The 18,255-nt window shown below is 49.1% G+C and overlaps 1 protein-coding gene across 1 annotated transcript in view; it reads right to left on the reverse strand.

The window, feature by feature from the left end:
- The window catches only part of SYNE1 (spectrin repeat containing nuclear envelope protein 1), a 591,877-nt gene that overhangs the window by 263,279 nt on the left and 310,343 nt on the right, over positions 1–18,255 (reverse strand). Inside the window, exons 71-73 of the mRNA XM_073557690.1 lie at positions 18,001–18,147; positions 17,757–17,882; positions 17,352–17,528 (exon numbers count right to left, since the gene is read on the reverse strand). Coding sequence (XP_073413791.1) covers positions 17,352–17,528; positions 17,757–17,882; positions 18,001–18,147 — 450 coding nt within the window. The remainder of the gene's footprint in view (positions 1–17,351; positions 17,529–17,756; positions 17,883–18,000; positions 18,148–18,255) is intronic.

The following is an 18,255-nucleotide window of genomic DNA, read 5'->3' on the forward strand; positions in this document are numbered from 1 at the left end:
TTTGAAGAGGTCGAGGATGAGCAGTCAGAAATGCCATCTGCTTCTGGCAAGTCTGCGCAACGTGCTTCCACACAAAGGCCCAGGCAGGGGACACTTAGTGAGGATGACGAGGAGTCAATGGAGGAGGAGGAGGAACACATCTCTCCAGAGGAGGGAGGCACACAAGGCTCTAGTAGTCAGATGCTGCCTCAAGCTGGGGACAGCGTTTCCGGTCCAGTTGGCAGTCTGCAGCACATGGTTGATTTCATGCTGCAGTGCTTGTTAAATGACCGCCGCATCGCCAACATTCTCCACACGGCTGATTATTGGGTGTACACCCTCCTAGATCCTTGCTACCGGGACAACTTACAAAGCCTCATACCACAGTTGAACCGGGAGCGAATAAATGCGGGAGTACCAAGAAACACTTGTGCAGGCCATCGTGTTCTCCATTCCCCCCACAAGTGTTGCTGGTAGTGCTTTTCAAACCAGCTATATGGGTAGAGGCAGTGGAGGAAGCTCTGCACAAAGAGGTAGCAGAGGCAGTGCCGCAGGACAAGGCAAGGCCAGTATGGCCCAAATGTGGAAAAGTTTTGTGGGACCGCCACAAACGGCTACACCATCACAGACGGCTCCAGTCAGCAGGAGGCAACGTTTCCGTCAGATTGTGACAGACTACTTGTCGTGCCCTGTTAGTGTTCTCCCAGACGGCTCTTCCCCATTCAAGTATTGGGTCTCTAAGCTGGATACATGGCCAGAGCTTAGCCAGTATGCATTGGAGGTGCTGGCTTGCCCTGCTGCCAGTGTATTATCGGAACGTGTTTTTAGTGCTGCAGGTGGTGTGGTAACAGACCGTCGCACGCGACTATCCGCCGATAATGTTGACCGGCTTACTTTTGTGAAAAGGAACAAGGCCTGGATCTCACCTGAATTTGCCAGTCCTCTTCCAGAATAAATAATTGGCTGGCAACAGGATCCAGGTCTCCTGTTGTGTTCATGTTTCTATGACCTGAACTTTATTTCCTGGGCTACAGCAACGCCCGTTGTTGCTCAGAAGTGCTGTCCGCACAGACAAAACACTCGCTCATGTGTAAGTGGGGTTCAGTAACGTCAGCTGATCCCCTGCTGTGTGTGCGGCAAACTCTCCTGCTGCCTACAACTTCTGACTACCTCTGATTTAATATGTTCTCTGATTTGCCCTCTGTCTCCACTCTGTTTTGAGTATTTCCTCTGGCCTACAACACCGCCTGTTTCTGCTCTCAAGTGCCGTCTGCACAATCCACACTTGTTCCTGTGGTACCTGGGTCCTGTAACATCTGCTCATCTCCAGAGTTGAGCACGGCAATGTCTCCTGCTTTGTCTACATTCCCACTACTTGTAGTGGAAATGTGGACAGAGCAGGAGACATTGCCTGACTCACCTCTAGGGAGAAGCTGCTGTTACAGAACCCCAGTAACACAGGAACAAGTGTGGGTTGTGCAGACGGCATTTCAGAGCAGCAACTGGCGTGGTTGGAAGCCAGAGGAAATACTCGAAACAGAGTGAAGACAGAGGCCTAATTGGAGTACGTTGACAGTTAGTAGTAGTCTACAAACAATCGCAAACTGCCACCAAGTAGGCCTCGGCCTACTACCTGATTTTCCCTGGGCTCCGACACCGCCAGTTGGTGCTCAGAAGTGCTGTCCGCACAGACAAAACACTCGCTCATGTGTAAGTGGGGTTCGGTAACGTCAGCTGATCCCCTGCTGTGTGTATGGCAAAGTGTCCTGCTCCCTCCACAGTCAAACAACCTCAGATTTACACCTGGCTCCAAGTAGGCCTCGGCCTACTACCTCATTTTCCCTGGGCTCCGACAACGCCAGTTGGTGCTCGGAAGTGCTGTCCGCACAGACAAAACACTCGCTCATGTGTAAGTGGGGTTCGGTAACGTCAGCTGATCCCCTGCTGTGTGTACGGCAAACTCTCCTGCTGCCTACAACTTCTGACTACCTCTGATTTAATATGTTCTCTGATTTGCCCTCTGTCTCCACTCTGTTTTGAGTATTTCCTCCGGCCTACAACACCGCCTGTTTCTGCTCTCAAGTGACGTCTGCACAATCCACACTTGTTCCTGTGGTACCTGGGTCCTGTAACATCTGCTCATCTCCAGAGTTGAGCACGGCAATGTCTCCTGCTTTGTCTACATTCCCACTACTTGTAGTGGAAATGTGGACAAAGCAGGAGACATTGCCTGACTCACCTCTAGGGAGAAGCTGCTGTTACAGAACCCCAGTAACACAGGAACAAGTGTGGGTTGTGCAGACGGCATTTCAGAGCAGCAACTGGCGTGGTTGGAAGCCAGCGGAAATACTCGAAACAGAGTGAAGACAGAGGCCTAATTGGAGTACGTTGACAGTTAGTAGTAGTCTAGAAACAATCGCAAACTGCCACCAAGTAGGCCTCGGCCAACTACCTGATTTTCCCTGGGCTCCGACACCGCCAGTTGGTGCTCAGAAGTGCTGTCCGCACAGACAAAACACTCGCTCATGTGTAAGTGGGGTTCGGTAACGTCAGCTGATCCCCTGCTGTGTGTATGGCAAAGTGTCCTGCTCCCTCCACAGTCAAACAACCTCAGATTTACACCTGGCTCCAAGTAGGCCTCGGCCTACTACCTCATTTTCCCTGGGCTCCGACAACGCCAGTTGGTGCTCGGAAGTGCTGTCCACACAGAAAAACACACTCGTTCATGTGAAAGTGGGGTTCGGTAACGTCAGCTGATCCCCTGCTGTGTGGCGGGCAAACTGCTGCTGCCTCCAAATTTTAGCTACTTCAGATTTAAACATTCTCTGATTTGGCCTCTGTCTCCACTCTGTCTCTAGTATTTCCCCTGACCTCCAACACCGCCAGTTCCTGCTCACAGTTGCCGTCCACGCATTCCACACGTGTTCCTGTGTTACTGGGGTTCTGTTACGTCAGCAGATCCCCCAATGTGTGTCCTCCACTGTCTCCTGCGCTGTCCACCTTCCCACTGCAAGTGGTGGGAATGTGGACAGAGCAGGAGACATTGGCAGACAAACATCAGGGGATCTGCTGACATTACAGAACACCAGTAACACAGGAACACGTGTGGATTGGGCAGACGGCTACTGTACGCATAAACTGGCGGTGTTGGTAGTCACGTGAAATCCTGGAAACAGAGTGGAGACAGATGCCTAATTGGAGCACGTTGACAGTCTGTTGTAGCCTACAAACAATGTAAAACTGCCACCAAGTAGGCCTCGGCCTGCACCATGATTGTCCCTGGGTTCCAACAACGCTAGTTGGTGCTCGGAAGTGCTGTCCACAAAGAAAAACACACTCGTTCATGTGAAAGTGGGGGTCAGTAACGTCAGCTGATCCCCTGCTGTGTGGAGGGCAAAGTGTCCTGCTCCCTCCAAAGTCAAAATACCTCAGCTTTACACCTGGCTCCTAGTAGGCCTCGGCCTGCACCATGATTGTCCCTGGGCTCCAACACCGCCAGTTGGTGCTCGGAAGTGCTGTCCACACAGAAAAACACACTCGTTCATGTGAAAGTGGGGTTCAGTAACGTCAGCTGATCCCCTGCTGTGTGGAGGGCAAACTGCTGCTGCCTCCAAATTGTAACTACTTCAGATTTAAACATTCTCTGATTTGGCCTCTGTCTCCACTCTGTCTCTAGTATTTCCCCTGACCTAAAACACCACCAGTTCCTGCTCACAGATGTCGTCCACGCATTCCACACGTGTTCCTGTGTTACTGAGGTTCTGTAACGTCAGCAGATCCCCCAATATGTGTCCGCCACTGTCTCCTGCACTGTCCACCTTCCCACTGCAAGCGGTGGGAATGTGGACAGAGCAGGAGACAGTGGCAGACACACATCAGGGGATCTGCTGACATTACAGAATCCCAGTAACACAGCAACAAGTGTGGATTGGGCAGACGGCAGCTGTACGCATAAACTGGCGGTGTTGTTGGTCACGTGAAATCCTGGAAACAGAGTGGAGACAGATGCCTAATTGGAGCACGTTGACAGTCTGTTGTAGCCTACAAACAATCTAAAACTACCACCAAGTAGGCCTCGGCCTACACCATGATTGTCCCTGGGCTCCAACAATGCCAGTTGGTGCTCGGCAGTGTCTTTGGCACGGGGACTCCCTGTTGCCCAGCCTGGTTCCAGCACGCCTGCTGTTTCCGGGTAGTGTCAAGGTCACTATGCCACCAATCCGTTGTCCTGTCGTCTTGCGGCCGGGTTAGCCGACTCTACGGTGCCTGCAGTTTAGGTGACTCCTACGTGGGCTGCGGAAACTGGCACTGAAGGCTGGATCCGTAGTGCCAATGGGACATGGACCCCCTGTAGGACTGTGGGTTTCGGTAACTGCGGCCGGCTTGCAGCCTGGCTACTTTGCTTTGAATGGGTACCTTCTGCTACCCACCCGGGTTCCAGCACTGTCTGCTGGTTCTCGCCAGAGCCTTTGGCCTAGGTGCCTCCATCTCGGTATCCGAGGTCCAGCACCGTCAGCTGGTCCTTGGTAGTGCTTTTTAGCACAGGTACCTTCTGCTTAGTAACCGTGGTCCAGCACCGTCAGTTGGTCCTCGGTAGTGCCATTGGCTCTTGTTCCTTCTGCTACCCATCCGGGTGCCAGCACTGTCTGCTGGTTCTCGCCACAGCCTTTGGCCTAGGTGCCTCCATCTCGGTATCCGAGGTCCAGCACTGTCAGCTGGTCCTTGGTAGTGCTTTTTAGCACAGGTACCTTCTGCTTAGTAACCGTGGTCCCGCACCGTCAGTTGGTCCTCGGTAGTGCCATTGGCTCTTGTTCCTTCTGCTACCCATCCGGGTGCCAGCACTGTCTGCTGGTTCTCGCCACAGCCTTTGGCCTAGGTGCCTCCATCTCGGTATCCGAGGTCCAGCACCGTCAGCTGGTCCTTGGTAGTGCTTCTTAGCACAGGTACCTTCTGCTTAGTAACCGTTGTCCAGCACCGTCAGTTGGTCCTCGGTAGTGCCATTGGCTCTTGTTCCTTCTGCTACCCATCCGGGTGCCAGCACTGTCTGCTGGTTCTCGCCAGTTTCTCAGCCTTCTTGTACCTTCTGCTACATTTCCAAGATCAAGCTTTTTGAAATTGTCTTTGGTAATCCTTATTGATCTCCATGACGATGACCCTGATGATGACGACCCTGAAGACCACACCAAAGAAGACCAGAAATATGACCCTAAATAATAAGACCAAGAGGACAAAGAACATGAAGACAACCACCAAGATACAGAACAAAAGACAGAAGAACAAGAAGCAGAAGAAGCAAAAGCAGAAGAACAGAAAGCAGAAGAACATTAAGCATAAGACAAAAAATCAGCATAGAAGAAATCAAAATTATAAGCAGAAGAAGACTAAGCAGTAAATGGGGGTGAGTCCGTTCCTCCTCGTGGTGCCCCTGGAAAATGCCTGCTGCTGCAGGCCAAACTGAACGCGGACAAATCCTGTTGTAAATCTTTTGTGACAGGCAGAACATAAGGTGTAATCTTATAACTTTTATAGATAAGTACTACAGGAATGCCGGTCACCATAAGAAAATGAAGAAAAAGAAGAATAGGAAGAAGATGAAGAAATAGCATATGAAAATTAATAATAGCTGAATAAGAAGAATATGAAGAATGGAAAAAAAAAATTAATGGGAAGAAGGTGAAGAAGAAGAAGATGAATAAGGTGAAGAAAAAGTTGATGAAAAAAATGCTACTGCTGCGGATCATGAAGGAGAAAGTGTGGGAGAAGTACAAAAGAAGGTGAAGAGCATGGAAGTTGCGAAACATACATATCTGACTAAATATAAAAAAGTTATCATAGTCAATATCTTTTTAACTCCGAACGTCTTGAAAAAAAAGATTGGAATTAATGCTATGCCATGTGATTTGAATAAACCACTATGCTTTTAATGTCTCCTCCACCTCCCACAATACATTCTACATGATTCTTATTTGTTTTCAATTATGTAGAATTAGCCAACAAGGAAATAAAGGCCTTTTTTTAATTCCAATACCGGAAGTCCCATTGACTTGAATGGGACTTCCGGTATCGGAATCGGCGATACCCGATATTTTTTTCGTATTGGGCGATACCATCCGATACGATATTTTTGGGTATCGAACGGTATCGCTCAACACTACTAGCGATATCGCTATGTCTGATACTTACCTCCGACCGCACCCCCGCTGGTTATCGCTGATCGCGCGAGAACGTCCTGGACTGTTTCTCGTCGTCAGCTTCCTGCTGGGGCTTCCTGCTGTGACGACGAGCGACGCGTGGAGCCGGGCGGGAGGACGTCAGGATCGTCTCGTCTGACAGGTAAGTAGCGACTCCCCGACCCCTGCGATGTCGCTGGCGATATCTGCCTGTGTGGCAGCTCACTAGCGACCACTTAGCGATGTACCAGCGATCCAGAAGGGGGCTGGGGAGGGCACAGCCTAGAGTGACTGCAATTGGCGGGCAAGTTTTGAATTTGTTGGCAGATTTAAAATGATTGGTTGGAAGGGGTCAGGGGAGGGGTTCGGGGTGGGGGGGCAGCCTGGATGTGAAAAAAGTGCGGGAAGAAGCCACACTTCATCATCAGCAGAGGAGTGAAGACCCACCTGTAAAGTTGTCAAGAAGATGGAGACTGTGGAGCAGCTTTTTTCAAGGCTTCAGGATGCTGCTCGTTCCAGGAGGGGAGGTTGGCTCCGAACACAGCTGTCCTCCCTCCTCAGGGCGGCGGATCCCCCAGGAACCAGCCGACGTGGAAGACAGACCCGGCCCCCTGAAAGGCTGTCACCGGAGGTGACAGCGCGCAGCAGGCGACGGCTGCGGAGCCCCTCCAGGGACCCTGCGGGCGGCACTAGCGCCGGGGCTGCTTGCCACCTCAGTGCCCGTCCCGGCAGGAATCCGCCCAGCCGGCCTGTCAGTGCTCGCAGCAGAGATCCGGGAGCCGAACAGGACCAGGAGGCGAGGGAGGATGTGACGTCGCGGGCGGGAGCCGAAGCATCGCGGGGCGCAGCGGCGCCTGGCCGGCACCAAGGAGAAGGAGCAGGCCGAGGCAGGTCCCTGTCGCAGCGGGAAGGACTACAGCGGGCGGCGCCAGAAAGATCAGCGGTGGGTGATGCGGCAGATGCCCCCAGTGAAGAGGATCGTCACGGGGTGCCTGGCAGTCGGAGAGCCAGACGGGGCAGCGCGACGGGCAGGAGGGGGCATGGTGAGGACGCCCTGCCTGGCCCCAGTACAGCATGTTTGGAAGATGGATCAGCGGGTGGGAGGGAGCAGCAAAAGAGGACTCCTTGCCTGGCCCTTATGCAGCGCAGAGGTCAGAGAGAGCGGCGGGCAGGGGGGGTTACTGCGAGGATGCCCTGCCTGGTCCCAGCACATCGTGGGGAACAGAGGGTGCGGCGGGCAGTCAAGAGATGATGTCCGGCGTTCGGCCGGAGGATGCTGCGGACCGGTCAGGCTGGTCCGGGTCCAGGGACCGTCGCAGGTCCTGCTCCGGCGGGAGTTCAAGTGAGCACCGGGTTTCGTGAGCTTGGGTCCCCCCTGGTGACGAGGAGGCCAGGGGCGCGGGCCTTGAGCAGCGAAGCGCGCATCGGGATCACAGAGGACGTCAGGATTCCGGATATCCAGCTGGCGGGGACACAGCACCCACGCAGCTATGTGAGTATGGTTCTATGTCTTGTGTGTCACCCGCAGGGGCTGTATTGCAGGATGTTGGGGGTAGGATGGGAGATGCTAGGGAGCAAGGGGGGCTTAGCGGGACTACCAGGGCTGAGGTGCCCGGGCTGAGGGATATTTTGGACAATATGTCATTAATTTTGAGGAGATTGGAGGGGGGTGTAGTTGGGGAAGCAGCTCCATCCCCGGCGGGGGCATGGTTAGCGGGTCGGGGTTCCAGGAACCAGCCAGTATGTGAGGCGCTACGCTCGGTTGAAAGCGACGTGGGGTCATCGGCGGGGGTATCAATCGGTGCAGACAGAGACAGATAAAGGTGATAAAATTAAATTGGATGATAGGGCTAAAGGGGAGGTTTATGTATGTTTTGAGGGGCCTTTGGGCGCCCATTTAAAGAAAGAAGTAAAAGAAAAGATCTGGCGGGATGAGTACGTGGAGATATTTTTCCTTCTTCCGTTGGAAAAATTTAACCTGGATAAAGGGAAGAAGGACGATAGTAAAAAGGAAGAGGAGGAAAAGAGGAGGTGGCGACTGATTCCGCAGACTTTTGTGAACTGGATGCAGGCATTCGCTATTTTGGCAAGTGTCATAGGTGAAAAGTCTCTGGACAATTGTTCTGGTTTGTTTTGTTATTTAGATGCTATTGGGGAGGCGCATCGTGTTTATGGGGGGCAGGCGTGGCTGCGTTATGACGAGCAGTTTAGACAGAGGAAGGCGGTAAGGCCAGAGATAAAGTGGGATCAGAAGGATATCGGGCTGTGGCTGAAGGTGATGGCTCCGGTGAGGTATGGCCAGTCCTTTCACGGGAGCGGGGGAGGAGGTAGTCAGCAAGCAAGTCACGGAAGCGGTGGTCAGGCAACCCAGGGAAGAGAAAAGTCGGGTACTTGCTGGCAATTTAATGATGGGCAATGTAAGTACGGGAACAGTTGCAAGTTCAAGCACGTGTGCTCACACTGCAATGGCAGTTCGCACGGGGCGTCAAAATGTTTTAAAAAAGGAAAGGGTAAGCCGAACGTGGGTGCCGGTCAAGGGGGAGAGTCCGGTGAGAGTTCAAGAGATGGCCCCCTTTCTAAATAGGTATCCAGCTCGGGCGGAGGCAAGGGTTATTTGGGACGGTTTTGTTGAGGGCTTCAAGATTCCACCTCCTGGCCACGTGGTTCCTGTTTCCTTCAAGAATTTGCGTTCGGCAATGATGCATGCGGAGGTGGTGGATGCGAAGTTGAAAAAAGAAGTGGAATTGGGTAGGATGGCTGGTCCATTCCCCAAGGCTCCGGTAGCGGGTGTAGTTGTTTCCCCTTTGGGGGTAGTTCCGAAGAAGGAGCCTAACAAGTTTCGTTTGATTCAGCATTTGTCATATCCAAAAGGTTTGTCAGTTAATGACGGTATTGATAGAGAGTTGTGTTCCGTGGAGTATACCTCTTTTGATATGGCGGTGCTTTGGGTGCATCGGTATGGTTCAGGGGCTTTGCTGGCGAAGACAGACATTGAGTCTGCGTTTCGGTTATTGCCGGTTCATGCAGATAGTATCCCGCTGTTGGGTTGTTTTGGAACGGGAGTTTCTACCTCGATAGGTGTTTGCCGATGGGTTGTGCGATTTCGTGTTCATTGTTTGAGACGTTTAGTACTTTTTTGGAATGGGTGGTGAGGGATGTTACAGGCATACAATCGATCATTCATTATCTGGATGATTTTCTTTTTATTGGTCCCCCGGACTCACCGTTGTGTAGGAACGCATTGGCAGCCATGTTTTGGGTGGCTGAGCGCTTTGGGGTGCCGTTGGCATCAGAAAAGACTGAAGGCCCTAAGACCGTTATAAGTTTTTTGGGCATCATCATCGATTCAGAAAGGATGGAGTGTCGTTTGCCAGAGGACAAACTGTTGGTGTTGAAACAGGAGGTGGATAGGATTGCAAAGTTGCGGAAAGTGACCCTGAAGGAGTTGCAATCTTTATTGGGGAGATTGAACTTTGCCTGTAGGATCATGCCTATGGGTCGCATTTTTTCTCGTCGCCTGGCTGGCGCGACGGCGGGAGTGAAAGCTCCGCACCATTATGCTCGTTTGAATAAGGAGCATAGGGAGGATTTGATGGTTTGGCAGAGTTTTTTGCGGGAGTACAATGGTCGGTCGTTGATGCAGGAGGAGACTTTGAGCAATTTTGATTTTGACATTTATATGGATGCAGAGGGCGGCTCTGGTTACCGCGCCTACTGCAAAGGAAAGTGGAGCGTTGGGCGGTGGCCTCCGTCGTGGAAGTTGTTGGGTTTTACAAAAAATTTGGCGTTGTTGGAACTGTTTCCTATTGTGGTAGCTGTTTTCGTGTGGGGTCCCATGTTTGCGAATCGTAGAGTGCGTTTTCATTGCGACAACGCAAGTGTAGTGGCGGTGATTAACAGTTTGACTGCTTCTTCTCCCCCTGTGATCAGGTTGGTTAGGGTTTTGGTGCTTCGTTGTTTGGAGTTGAATGCTGGGATTTCCGCAGTGCATGTGCCCGGTGTTAAGAATTCAATAGCAGACTCTTTGTCTCGTTTTCAGTGGGGGCGTTTTCGAGAGCTGGCGCCAGGAGCGGATGCCACGGGCGTGGAATGCCCTTCTCATCTGTGGAAGGTGATTATGGACGAGCGGGACGACTGATTCCGGAATCGTTATCACAGCAGACATGGTCGGCCTATGAATCTTCGTGGCGAATATGGCAGAGTTGGATGGCGGAATGGGGTGGGGTTAGTAGCAAGGAGGATAGGGTGTTAGCGATATTGTTCTTAATTGGGAGGGTGGCCGACAGCGGTTGGTCCGCTGCTAAGGTCAACAAGTTTGTAGCGGGTTTGGCTTTTGGTTTTAAATTACAGGGAATGACAGATGTGACCAAAGCTTTTTTGATAAGACAGGCTTTGAGGGGGTTTCGCAGGGGTAAAAAGGTTTGCGACAAGAGAAGGCCTATTTCGTTTAGTATGTTGGAAAGTTTAGGCAGAGTCCTGGAGGGTATTTGTACTTCTGGATTCGAATTGGCGCTTTTTAGGTTGGCTTTCTCTTTGGCCTTTTTTGGAGCAATGTGCATTGGTGAGGTGGTGTCAGGCAGCAAGGTTTCAGCCGGTGGGGTGTTGGCTGAGGACGTGGAATTTTGGTCGGGGGGCATTGTTTTCTGGATTCGGCGTTCAAAAAACTGATCAATTGGGTAGGGGCAGACGAGTGGTTTTGGGCCGAGTCGGAGGGGCAGTCATGTGCCCATGCAGTTGTTTAAAATCATATTGGGACATGTGGGCAGGTAGGGCGGGTCCTCTGTTGTGCCATGCGGATGGCACCTATTTGTCTCCCTTCCAGTTTATTGCGGTCTTGAAGAAGGGATTGTTAGAATTGGGCCTTCCCCTGGACAGGTATGGGTCTCATTCTTTTAGGATCGGGGCTGCAACTGAAGCGGACAGTCTTGGCCTGGGGGCGGAGGCGATCAAAGGCCTTGGGAGGTGGCAGTCGGATCGCTATTCACTTTATGTTCGGCGTTAATTGTGGTGGTTATATGTCCAGGACTGTTTTTTCCATAATCTGTTATGTTTTTTCAGATGGCGCCCCCTTTCTTGCCTGGATATTTGGACACTCGTATGTGTATTGGGGTGCGCTACGGGCTGACGCAAGGCCAGATGGGAGGCAATTGGGCTTTAGGAGGGAGCAGGTTCTGGTCCGTTGGTTGGGTTTCCGTGGGATGGTGTGGAGCAGGGTGCTACCGGAATTAGCTAAGTCCGCACGCCTGGACAGAACCCCCGATGTTATTGTAATACACGCGGGGGGTAACGATTTAGGGGTCAGGCCGGTGAGGGAACTAATAAGGGACATACGTTCCGAATTTTTGAGGCTGTGGACATCTTTCCCGAATGTGGTGACTGTATGGTCGGATGTGGTTCCTAGGAAGAGGTGGAGACAAGTGAGGTCTTTAAAGGGGATTAACCGGGCTAGGGTAAAATTGAATCGGGCAGTGTCGGGGTTCGTGTCTAAAAATGGGGGAATTAGCGTTAGGCACTTTGAGTTGGAGGCAGGTGTCGGTAATTTTTGGCTGGACGATGGAGTTCATTTAAATTCTATTGGTGTTGATTTGTGGGCATTGGCAATCCAGGAGGGGATCGAGAGGGCCTTGGTGGTTTTGGGGCACTCACGAGCCTGAGGTGGTCAGGGCTATTCGTGGTTGGCGGGGGGTGGGGTTCTTGGAGTTGGCGGTGATTGGTCGGGGAAGGAGTTGGAAGTAATATTCCCGACAATTTAAATGGGTATGGGGGATCTGGCTTTTGGTGATGGGCTCTGGACGGGGTTGTTACCTCGGGAGCTCTGGTGGTTAGTCTCCCGGAACGGGAGTTACAGTGCGCTCGAGCTGGGCTGGACGGCTGAGGGTAACATGGTGGTAGATTTTGAGGTTTTATAGCCAGATCTTTTAGCTCCAAGAACCCTCTCCTCATATTATTTGCATTAAGATTAATATTTTTGATGTTTATTGTTAATGTTATTGTTCGTTAATAAAATCGGCCGCTGTGGCCAAAATTATCCAAAGAATTAAAAAGTTGTAGTGTGCGTTATTTTAGGAGTGGGGGGAATACTGGGAGCTGGGTAGGTATTAATAAAAAGGAAAAACTGTAGTCGCCATATGCGGTCATGACCGCGTCATATCACTGGTCGGGATTGCTGGTACATCGCTAAGTGTGACAGTACCTTAAGTAGCATGTTGTAGGGTTAGTTTACACTGGGAAATTTAATGTGAATATTTTCCATACTTTAATCTTCTGAATACTCAGCTGAAGTTATTTTATAGAATAAAGCACACCACCATATTATTTCATCTTACATTTATAATAGGTAGCATGTCCATTCATTAACTGTTTCAGGATATCCCGATGCTAGGGGCTCTTTCCCTATCCCACAACCTGGGGCCACGTGCCTTGCTGAGCTCCTAAATCAGCCCTTATCTGGCCACTACAATTCCCCAGGGAAGTGGGGAGTTGTAGTGTATAATAATATACAAACCAGACTAAAAATTGAAGAAGTACAGGGATAAATAAAAATGCCAATCATGCAAAATGCACTCACAAACAGTGTAGAACACCGGCTAGTACAAGCAGAAAAATAGGAGGGGATTAGGATATGCACACAGACAAATCACCAAGCAACAGTCTTCTGAACAACATTCCAAATGCCTCCTCAAGAAACAAACACCTCCAACTCCAGAACCAGGCAGTATGAAACTAACACTGGCAATCCCTGATTGCCAGAGGAAAATATATGTATATAGGAGAGGGGAGTGGCCAACACTGCACAGCTGAGAGCATCAAAGAAGGAAAGTTCCAGGAGCACTCAACTGAACAGATTAACCCCTGCATTGCTAGCAAAAACCTGTACTGTTTAATAAGTGTTTCTAATCAGTGAGGGAGTACGTTAAATCAGAGGTCTTCTGACCTCTCTCTGTTGCAGTAAACCCATGACATCTGGTGGAGAAATATATCACACTTCTTCGTTTTGTATGTACTTATAGCTAGGCTTCCGGTTTACAAAGAATAAATATAATTTACATAGAGGTTAATTGTGTAAGATGATAAGTGGAGCTGATAGTCTTACAGTCTGTTCTCCGTCTACGATATATCATACATGATATTCATAAAAGTGTCCACTAATTTATTTTGGAAACTTGAGAATCTGACGTTTTCTCGGTTCCAAAAACCTAGTCTGCCATAGTCTGCCAAAAACCTATAGTCAGCCATATGTTCTTAAAGGCTTGAAATACTCTAGAATGTACAATTCTGAATGCGTGACATCACTTTGTCAATATTATCCTCACAAGGCTACTAATGACACATTAATATAAAGCATAATATACTAGTGATAAACTGTTGGACCAAGTATTAGATAATGTATATTAGGAAAAAAAACAATTGCTTCTGGTTCATAAGGTCCTTCTACTGTACCAAACTACAGCTGCATGAAATTGAGACACCAAGCACAACAGGGTCTTATCCGGTGGAGAAATTGGTCTAGGTGAGAGGTATAGGAATTGCTCACCTTTTGGGATTGTTTAACCCTCAACTAACGACTCAAGGTATGACAGTTGCTGCAGTAGTCTCAGTACCAATGTCTTCATTAGGTGAACCACAATATCCAGAAGTGGTTCTTCTGATAAACAAGATGGTTCAACTTCAAAACGCGCTGAGAACAAACCGCGTGATCTAATCCCTCATCACTTCCTTTGGATTTTTTGAATCTAGCAGTGCAGACTACTACTCCTATCTTACTACCAATTGTTAACCTGCATCTGCATAACATGGAACTGCAGAGGAGTTAAGGGATTTTGATGCTTTGTGTCTTGCAATTTACTGTAATTGGAGCACAGTAGCTGCTTCTGTTTAGGAGCATTTTGGGTTACACTATATAATGAGATTAGTAACCAGCAATTTCAGCTGACGCTGTTTGGGAGGGGTTTTGTTAAAAACTATGGTGATATTATAGTGGCAATTGTGACTTAAGCCCCCGTTACACACTGCGATATCGCTAGCAATACCTCTGTAAAGTCACCGATTTTGTGACGTTGCAGCGATATTGCTAGCGATATCGCTGCATGTGATACTTACCTCCGACCCGCTCCCCCGCTGATTATCGCTGGTCGCGCGAGAAGCTCCTGGACCATTCCTCGTCGGCCACTTCCTGCTGCGCTTCCTGTGGCGCCGACGAGCGAGGCGTGGATGCGGGCGGGAGGACGTCAGGATCGCCGCGTCTGACAGGTAAGTAGCGATCCCCGACCCCTGCTATGTCGCTGGTGAGATCTGCCTGTGTGGCAGCTCACTAGCGACCACCTAGCGATGCACCAGCGATCCTGACCGCGCCATATCGTTGTCGGGATTGCTGGTGCATCGCTAGGTGTAACGGTACCCTAACACTTTATGGGCACATTTGTGGCAGGCAGTGTTATGAGAGGCAAGTTATTACCACTGATTGGGGCACTGTGACTGACTTTGATTGAGGGTATAGTAACTAACACCATAATAAGCACGTTTTTTAAGTGTTTAAAGGGTTTCTCCAAAAATGTAATAAAATGGCCCAATGGCAAGAAGGTTGAAGTCTAAGGAAACATAGCTCCCAAGATCATTGTCTTAACTGACAGAGAAGCAGTATTGTAAGCACATAAGGCTCCATGAGCTGAAGAGATGGGCTGTGCCAAGAGAAGAAATAAATATTCTTCATGGCACGCTGCCCATGAAGAACTGAGGGTGGATAAAAAAATCCTTTGTGCTCAGTCATCCATGGAGAAGATTTTGTCTACTTATGTCACAGCCCTTCTCCTCAGCTCAAGGAAGTGTGTGCATTTGATACAGCTCCTCTGTCATAGAGACAGTGTTTCTTCTGAATTACATGACAAGGGTCATTTTACTATATTCTTGGAGAGCCCCTTTAAGCATGATTCATCTTATTCAATCTGTTATTGGCATGTACCTCAGGCTTTCCTCTTATAAAGAGGTTATTTCCATCAGTACAGTACACTTTTTTTTGTAGTAGACTACGCTATTGTGTCTAGAAAAACAATAAAACACTGCTATGCTATTATGTCAAGAAAAACAATAAAACACTTCCAGAAACAAAAGTCTATTGGAGTTCAAAATTTCCTCTTCATCACTGTTTGCCCAATTACAGTTCATGGAGACACTATGAGGCACATTTGAATATTGTTTTCTGGTATGCTTATGTAACCCCGTCAGAGTACTCAATGTATATCATTGTCCTAATGTGAATGTAGCTTAATACATCATTCTGAGTAATATTCTATGAGAGAACATCTACCGTATATAAAAGTTATGTAGTACTAGCTGAAGAGCGCGGCGCTGCCCGGGCATAGTGACTAACTACGGTTAGTTATAACAAATTATAATGATTATATCTATATATATAGCTGAGTGTAGAGCCCCGCCCACTCAGCATAGCCACATTCACTATAATATCCCACATTATCCCATCAGCCAGAGCTACCGGACTACTACCCCTAATATCCCACATCATCCCGTCAGCCAGAGCCACCGGACTACTACCACTAATATCCCACATCATCCCATCAAAGCCACCGGACTACTACCCCTAATATCCCACATAATCCCGTCAGCCAGAGCCATCGGACAACTACCACTAATATCCCACATCATCCCGTCAGCCAGAGCCACCGGACTACTACCACTAATATCCCACATCATCCCATCAAAGCCACCGGACTACTACCCCTAATATCCCACATAATCCCGTCAGCCAGAGCCACCGGACAACTACCACTAATATCCCACATCATCCCGTCAGCCAGAGCCACCGGACTACTACCACTAATATCCCACATCATCCCATCAAAGCCACCGGACTACTACCCCTAATATCCCACATCATCCTGTCAGCCAGAGCCACCGGACAACTACCACTAATATCCCACATCATCCGCCAGCCAGAGCCACCGGACTACTACCCCTAATATCCCACATCATCCCGTCAGCCAGAGCCACCGGACAACTACCACTAATATCCCACATCATCCCGTCAGCCAGAGCCACCGGAGTACTACCCCTAATATCCCACATCATCCCGTCAGCCAGAGCCACCGGACTACTACCCCTAATATCCCACATCATCCCGTCAGCCAGAGCCACAGGACTACTACCACTAATATCCCACATCATCCCATCAAAGCCACCGGACTACTACCCCTAATATCCCACATCATCCCGTCAGCCAGAGCCACTGGACAACTACCACTAATATCCCACATCATCCCGTCAGCCAGAGCCACCGGACTACTACCCTTAATATTCCACATCATCCCGTCAAAGCCACTGGACTACTACCCCTAATATTCCACATCATCCCATCACCCAAAGCCACCAGACTACTACCCCTAATATCCCACATCATCCCGTCCGCCAGAGCCACCGGAGTACTAGGAGTACTACCCCTAATATCCCACATCATCCCGTCACAGCCACCGGACTGCTACCCCTAATATCCCACATCATCCCGTCAGCCAGAGCCACCGGACTACTACTACCCCTAATATTCCTCATCATCCTGTCAGAGCCACTGGACTACTACCCCTAATATTCCACATCATTCCGTCAGCCAAAGCCATCGGACTACTACCCCTAATATCCAACATCATCCCTTCAGCCAGAGCCACCGGGCTACTACCCCTAATATTCCACATCATCCCGTCAGCCAGAGTCATCGGACTACTACACCTAATATCCCACATCCTAACTTCCATACCGGGTACCCATTTAAGAGGGAAGATGTGCCTACGGGATGGAGGATGTGTGATGGGGATATAGGCAGGGAGGGGGGATTCATTTCTGTCATGTGCTCTCTGCTCCTTTCTAGGGGCAGACAATGGCTGGGAGCTTCTGTTCCCGGGGATATTAGATCTCTCCCACCATGGCAGTGTCTGCTGAGGTGTTGTCATGGAGTGAAAAAAACATTGCTCATAGCAACCAATCACAGCTCAGCTTCTTTGCTTATTGATTGGTTGCAAGGAAAACTGTTGCTCATAGGAACCAATCACAGCTCAGCTTCTTTTAAACAGATCTGGTGAAATGAAAGATGCTTTGTGATTGGTTGGTGATACACACACACATACATACATTCACTTTTATATATAGATAAAGAATAAAGAATAGAGGAACTAGACAAAAGTGAACCCATCCTAGTACCTTCAGCTGAGAGACCATGTTCTGAGCTAGTTTGATCTCCAGTTCTGCTCGCCTTATCTTCATGTTTTGCAGCTCCTGGCCGGCCTCCTGAAAATATGTCTGAAGCTCAACCTTCATTTGTTTAACTTCTTCCCAGCCATGAACCAGATCCTGACACTGCATCATGCTCTGTTCAATCTAAGGAAAAGCACATTGTCAAACAATATTATCTATTAATCTCCATACAGTGACTGGTCTCACACTTCCGGGAGACTGAGCTGGTTTCTTCTGATGAAGATTTCTGTTCAGCCTTGATGAATGAATGGTCTTACAACATGTGATAAGTACGTTACTATCAATTTGCATGCACTTATTGTCATTGTGGACACATAATGCTACTGGTTATTGGAGCAGTGAAATGCTTACTGTCTGCTTTGTTTGCTGAATGTTGATTGCTACATTTTTCACTGCACCATCAGATAAGTCACAAGTCGTGCACAGAAGGTCCAAGTAAGTGTTGGCCTGCTCCTGCAGAGTCCGGTAATGTTTCACCTGTATAGTCAAGTACAAAGGCTGGTAATTAAACGATGTACACACTTTATATAGGGAAATTATAATATATTACCATTCAATATTTAGTAATAGTAAATATTTTTTACTCTTCACATACCTGTTTTGTGGCCTCAGCCAGACTGAGTGGGGCTTTGGATTTTTGTTCTAACTCTTTCTTAACAGTAGAGTGCCAGGCTTGGCATTGCAGCAGTGTGTCTTGGTGACTAACACACTTTTGCAGCTCATTCTCTAAACTTAAATACACCTGTAGGCGAAATGAGAAATATTACATGTGCTGTAATTGACAATTGGGGTAAAAATCTAGAATGAGAATATGTGCAATAGGGTCTTATCCGGTTAAAAATGGGGAGAT

This window comes from Dendrobates tinctorius, unplaced genomic scaffold, assembly GCF_039654945.1.
Source record: "Dendrobates tinctorius isolate UK_male_01 unplaced genomic scaffold, ASM3965494v1 ptg000250l, whole genome shotgun sequence".
NCBI classification, from domain to species: Eukaryota; Metazoa; Chordata; class Amphibia; order Anura; family Dendrobatidae; genus Dendrobates; species Dendrobates tinctorius.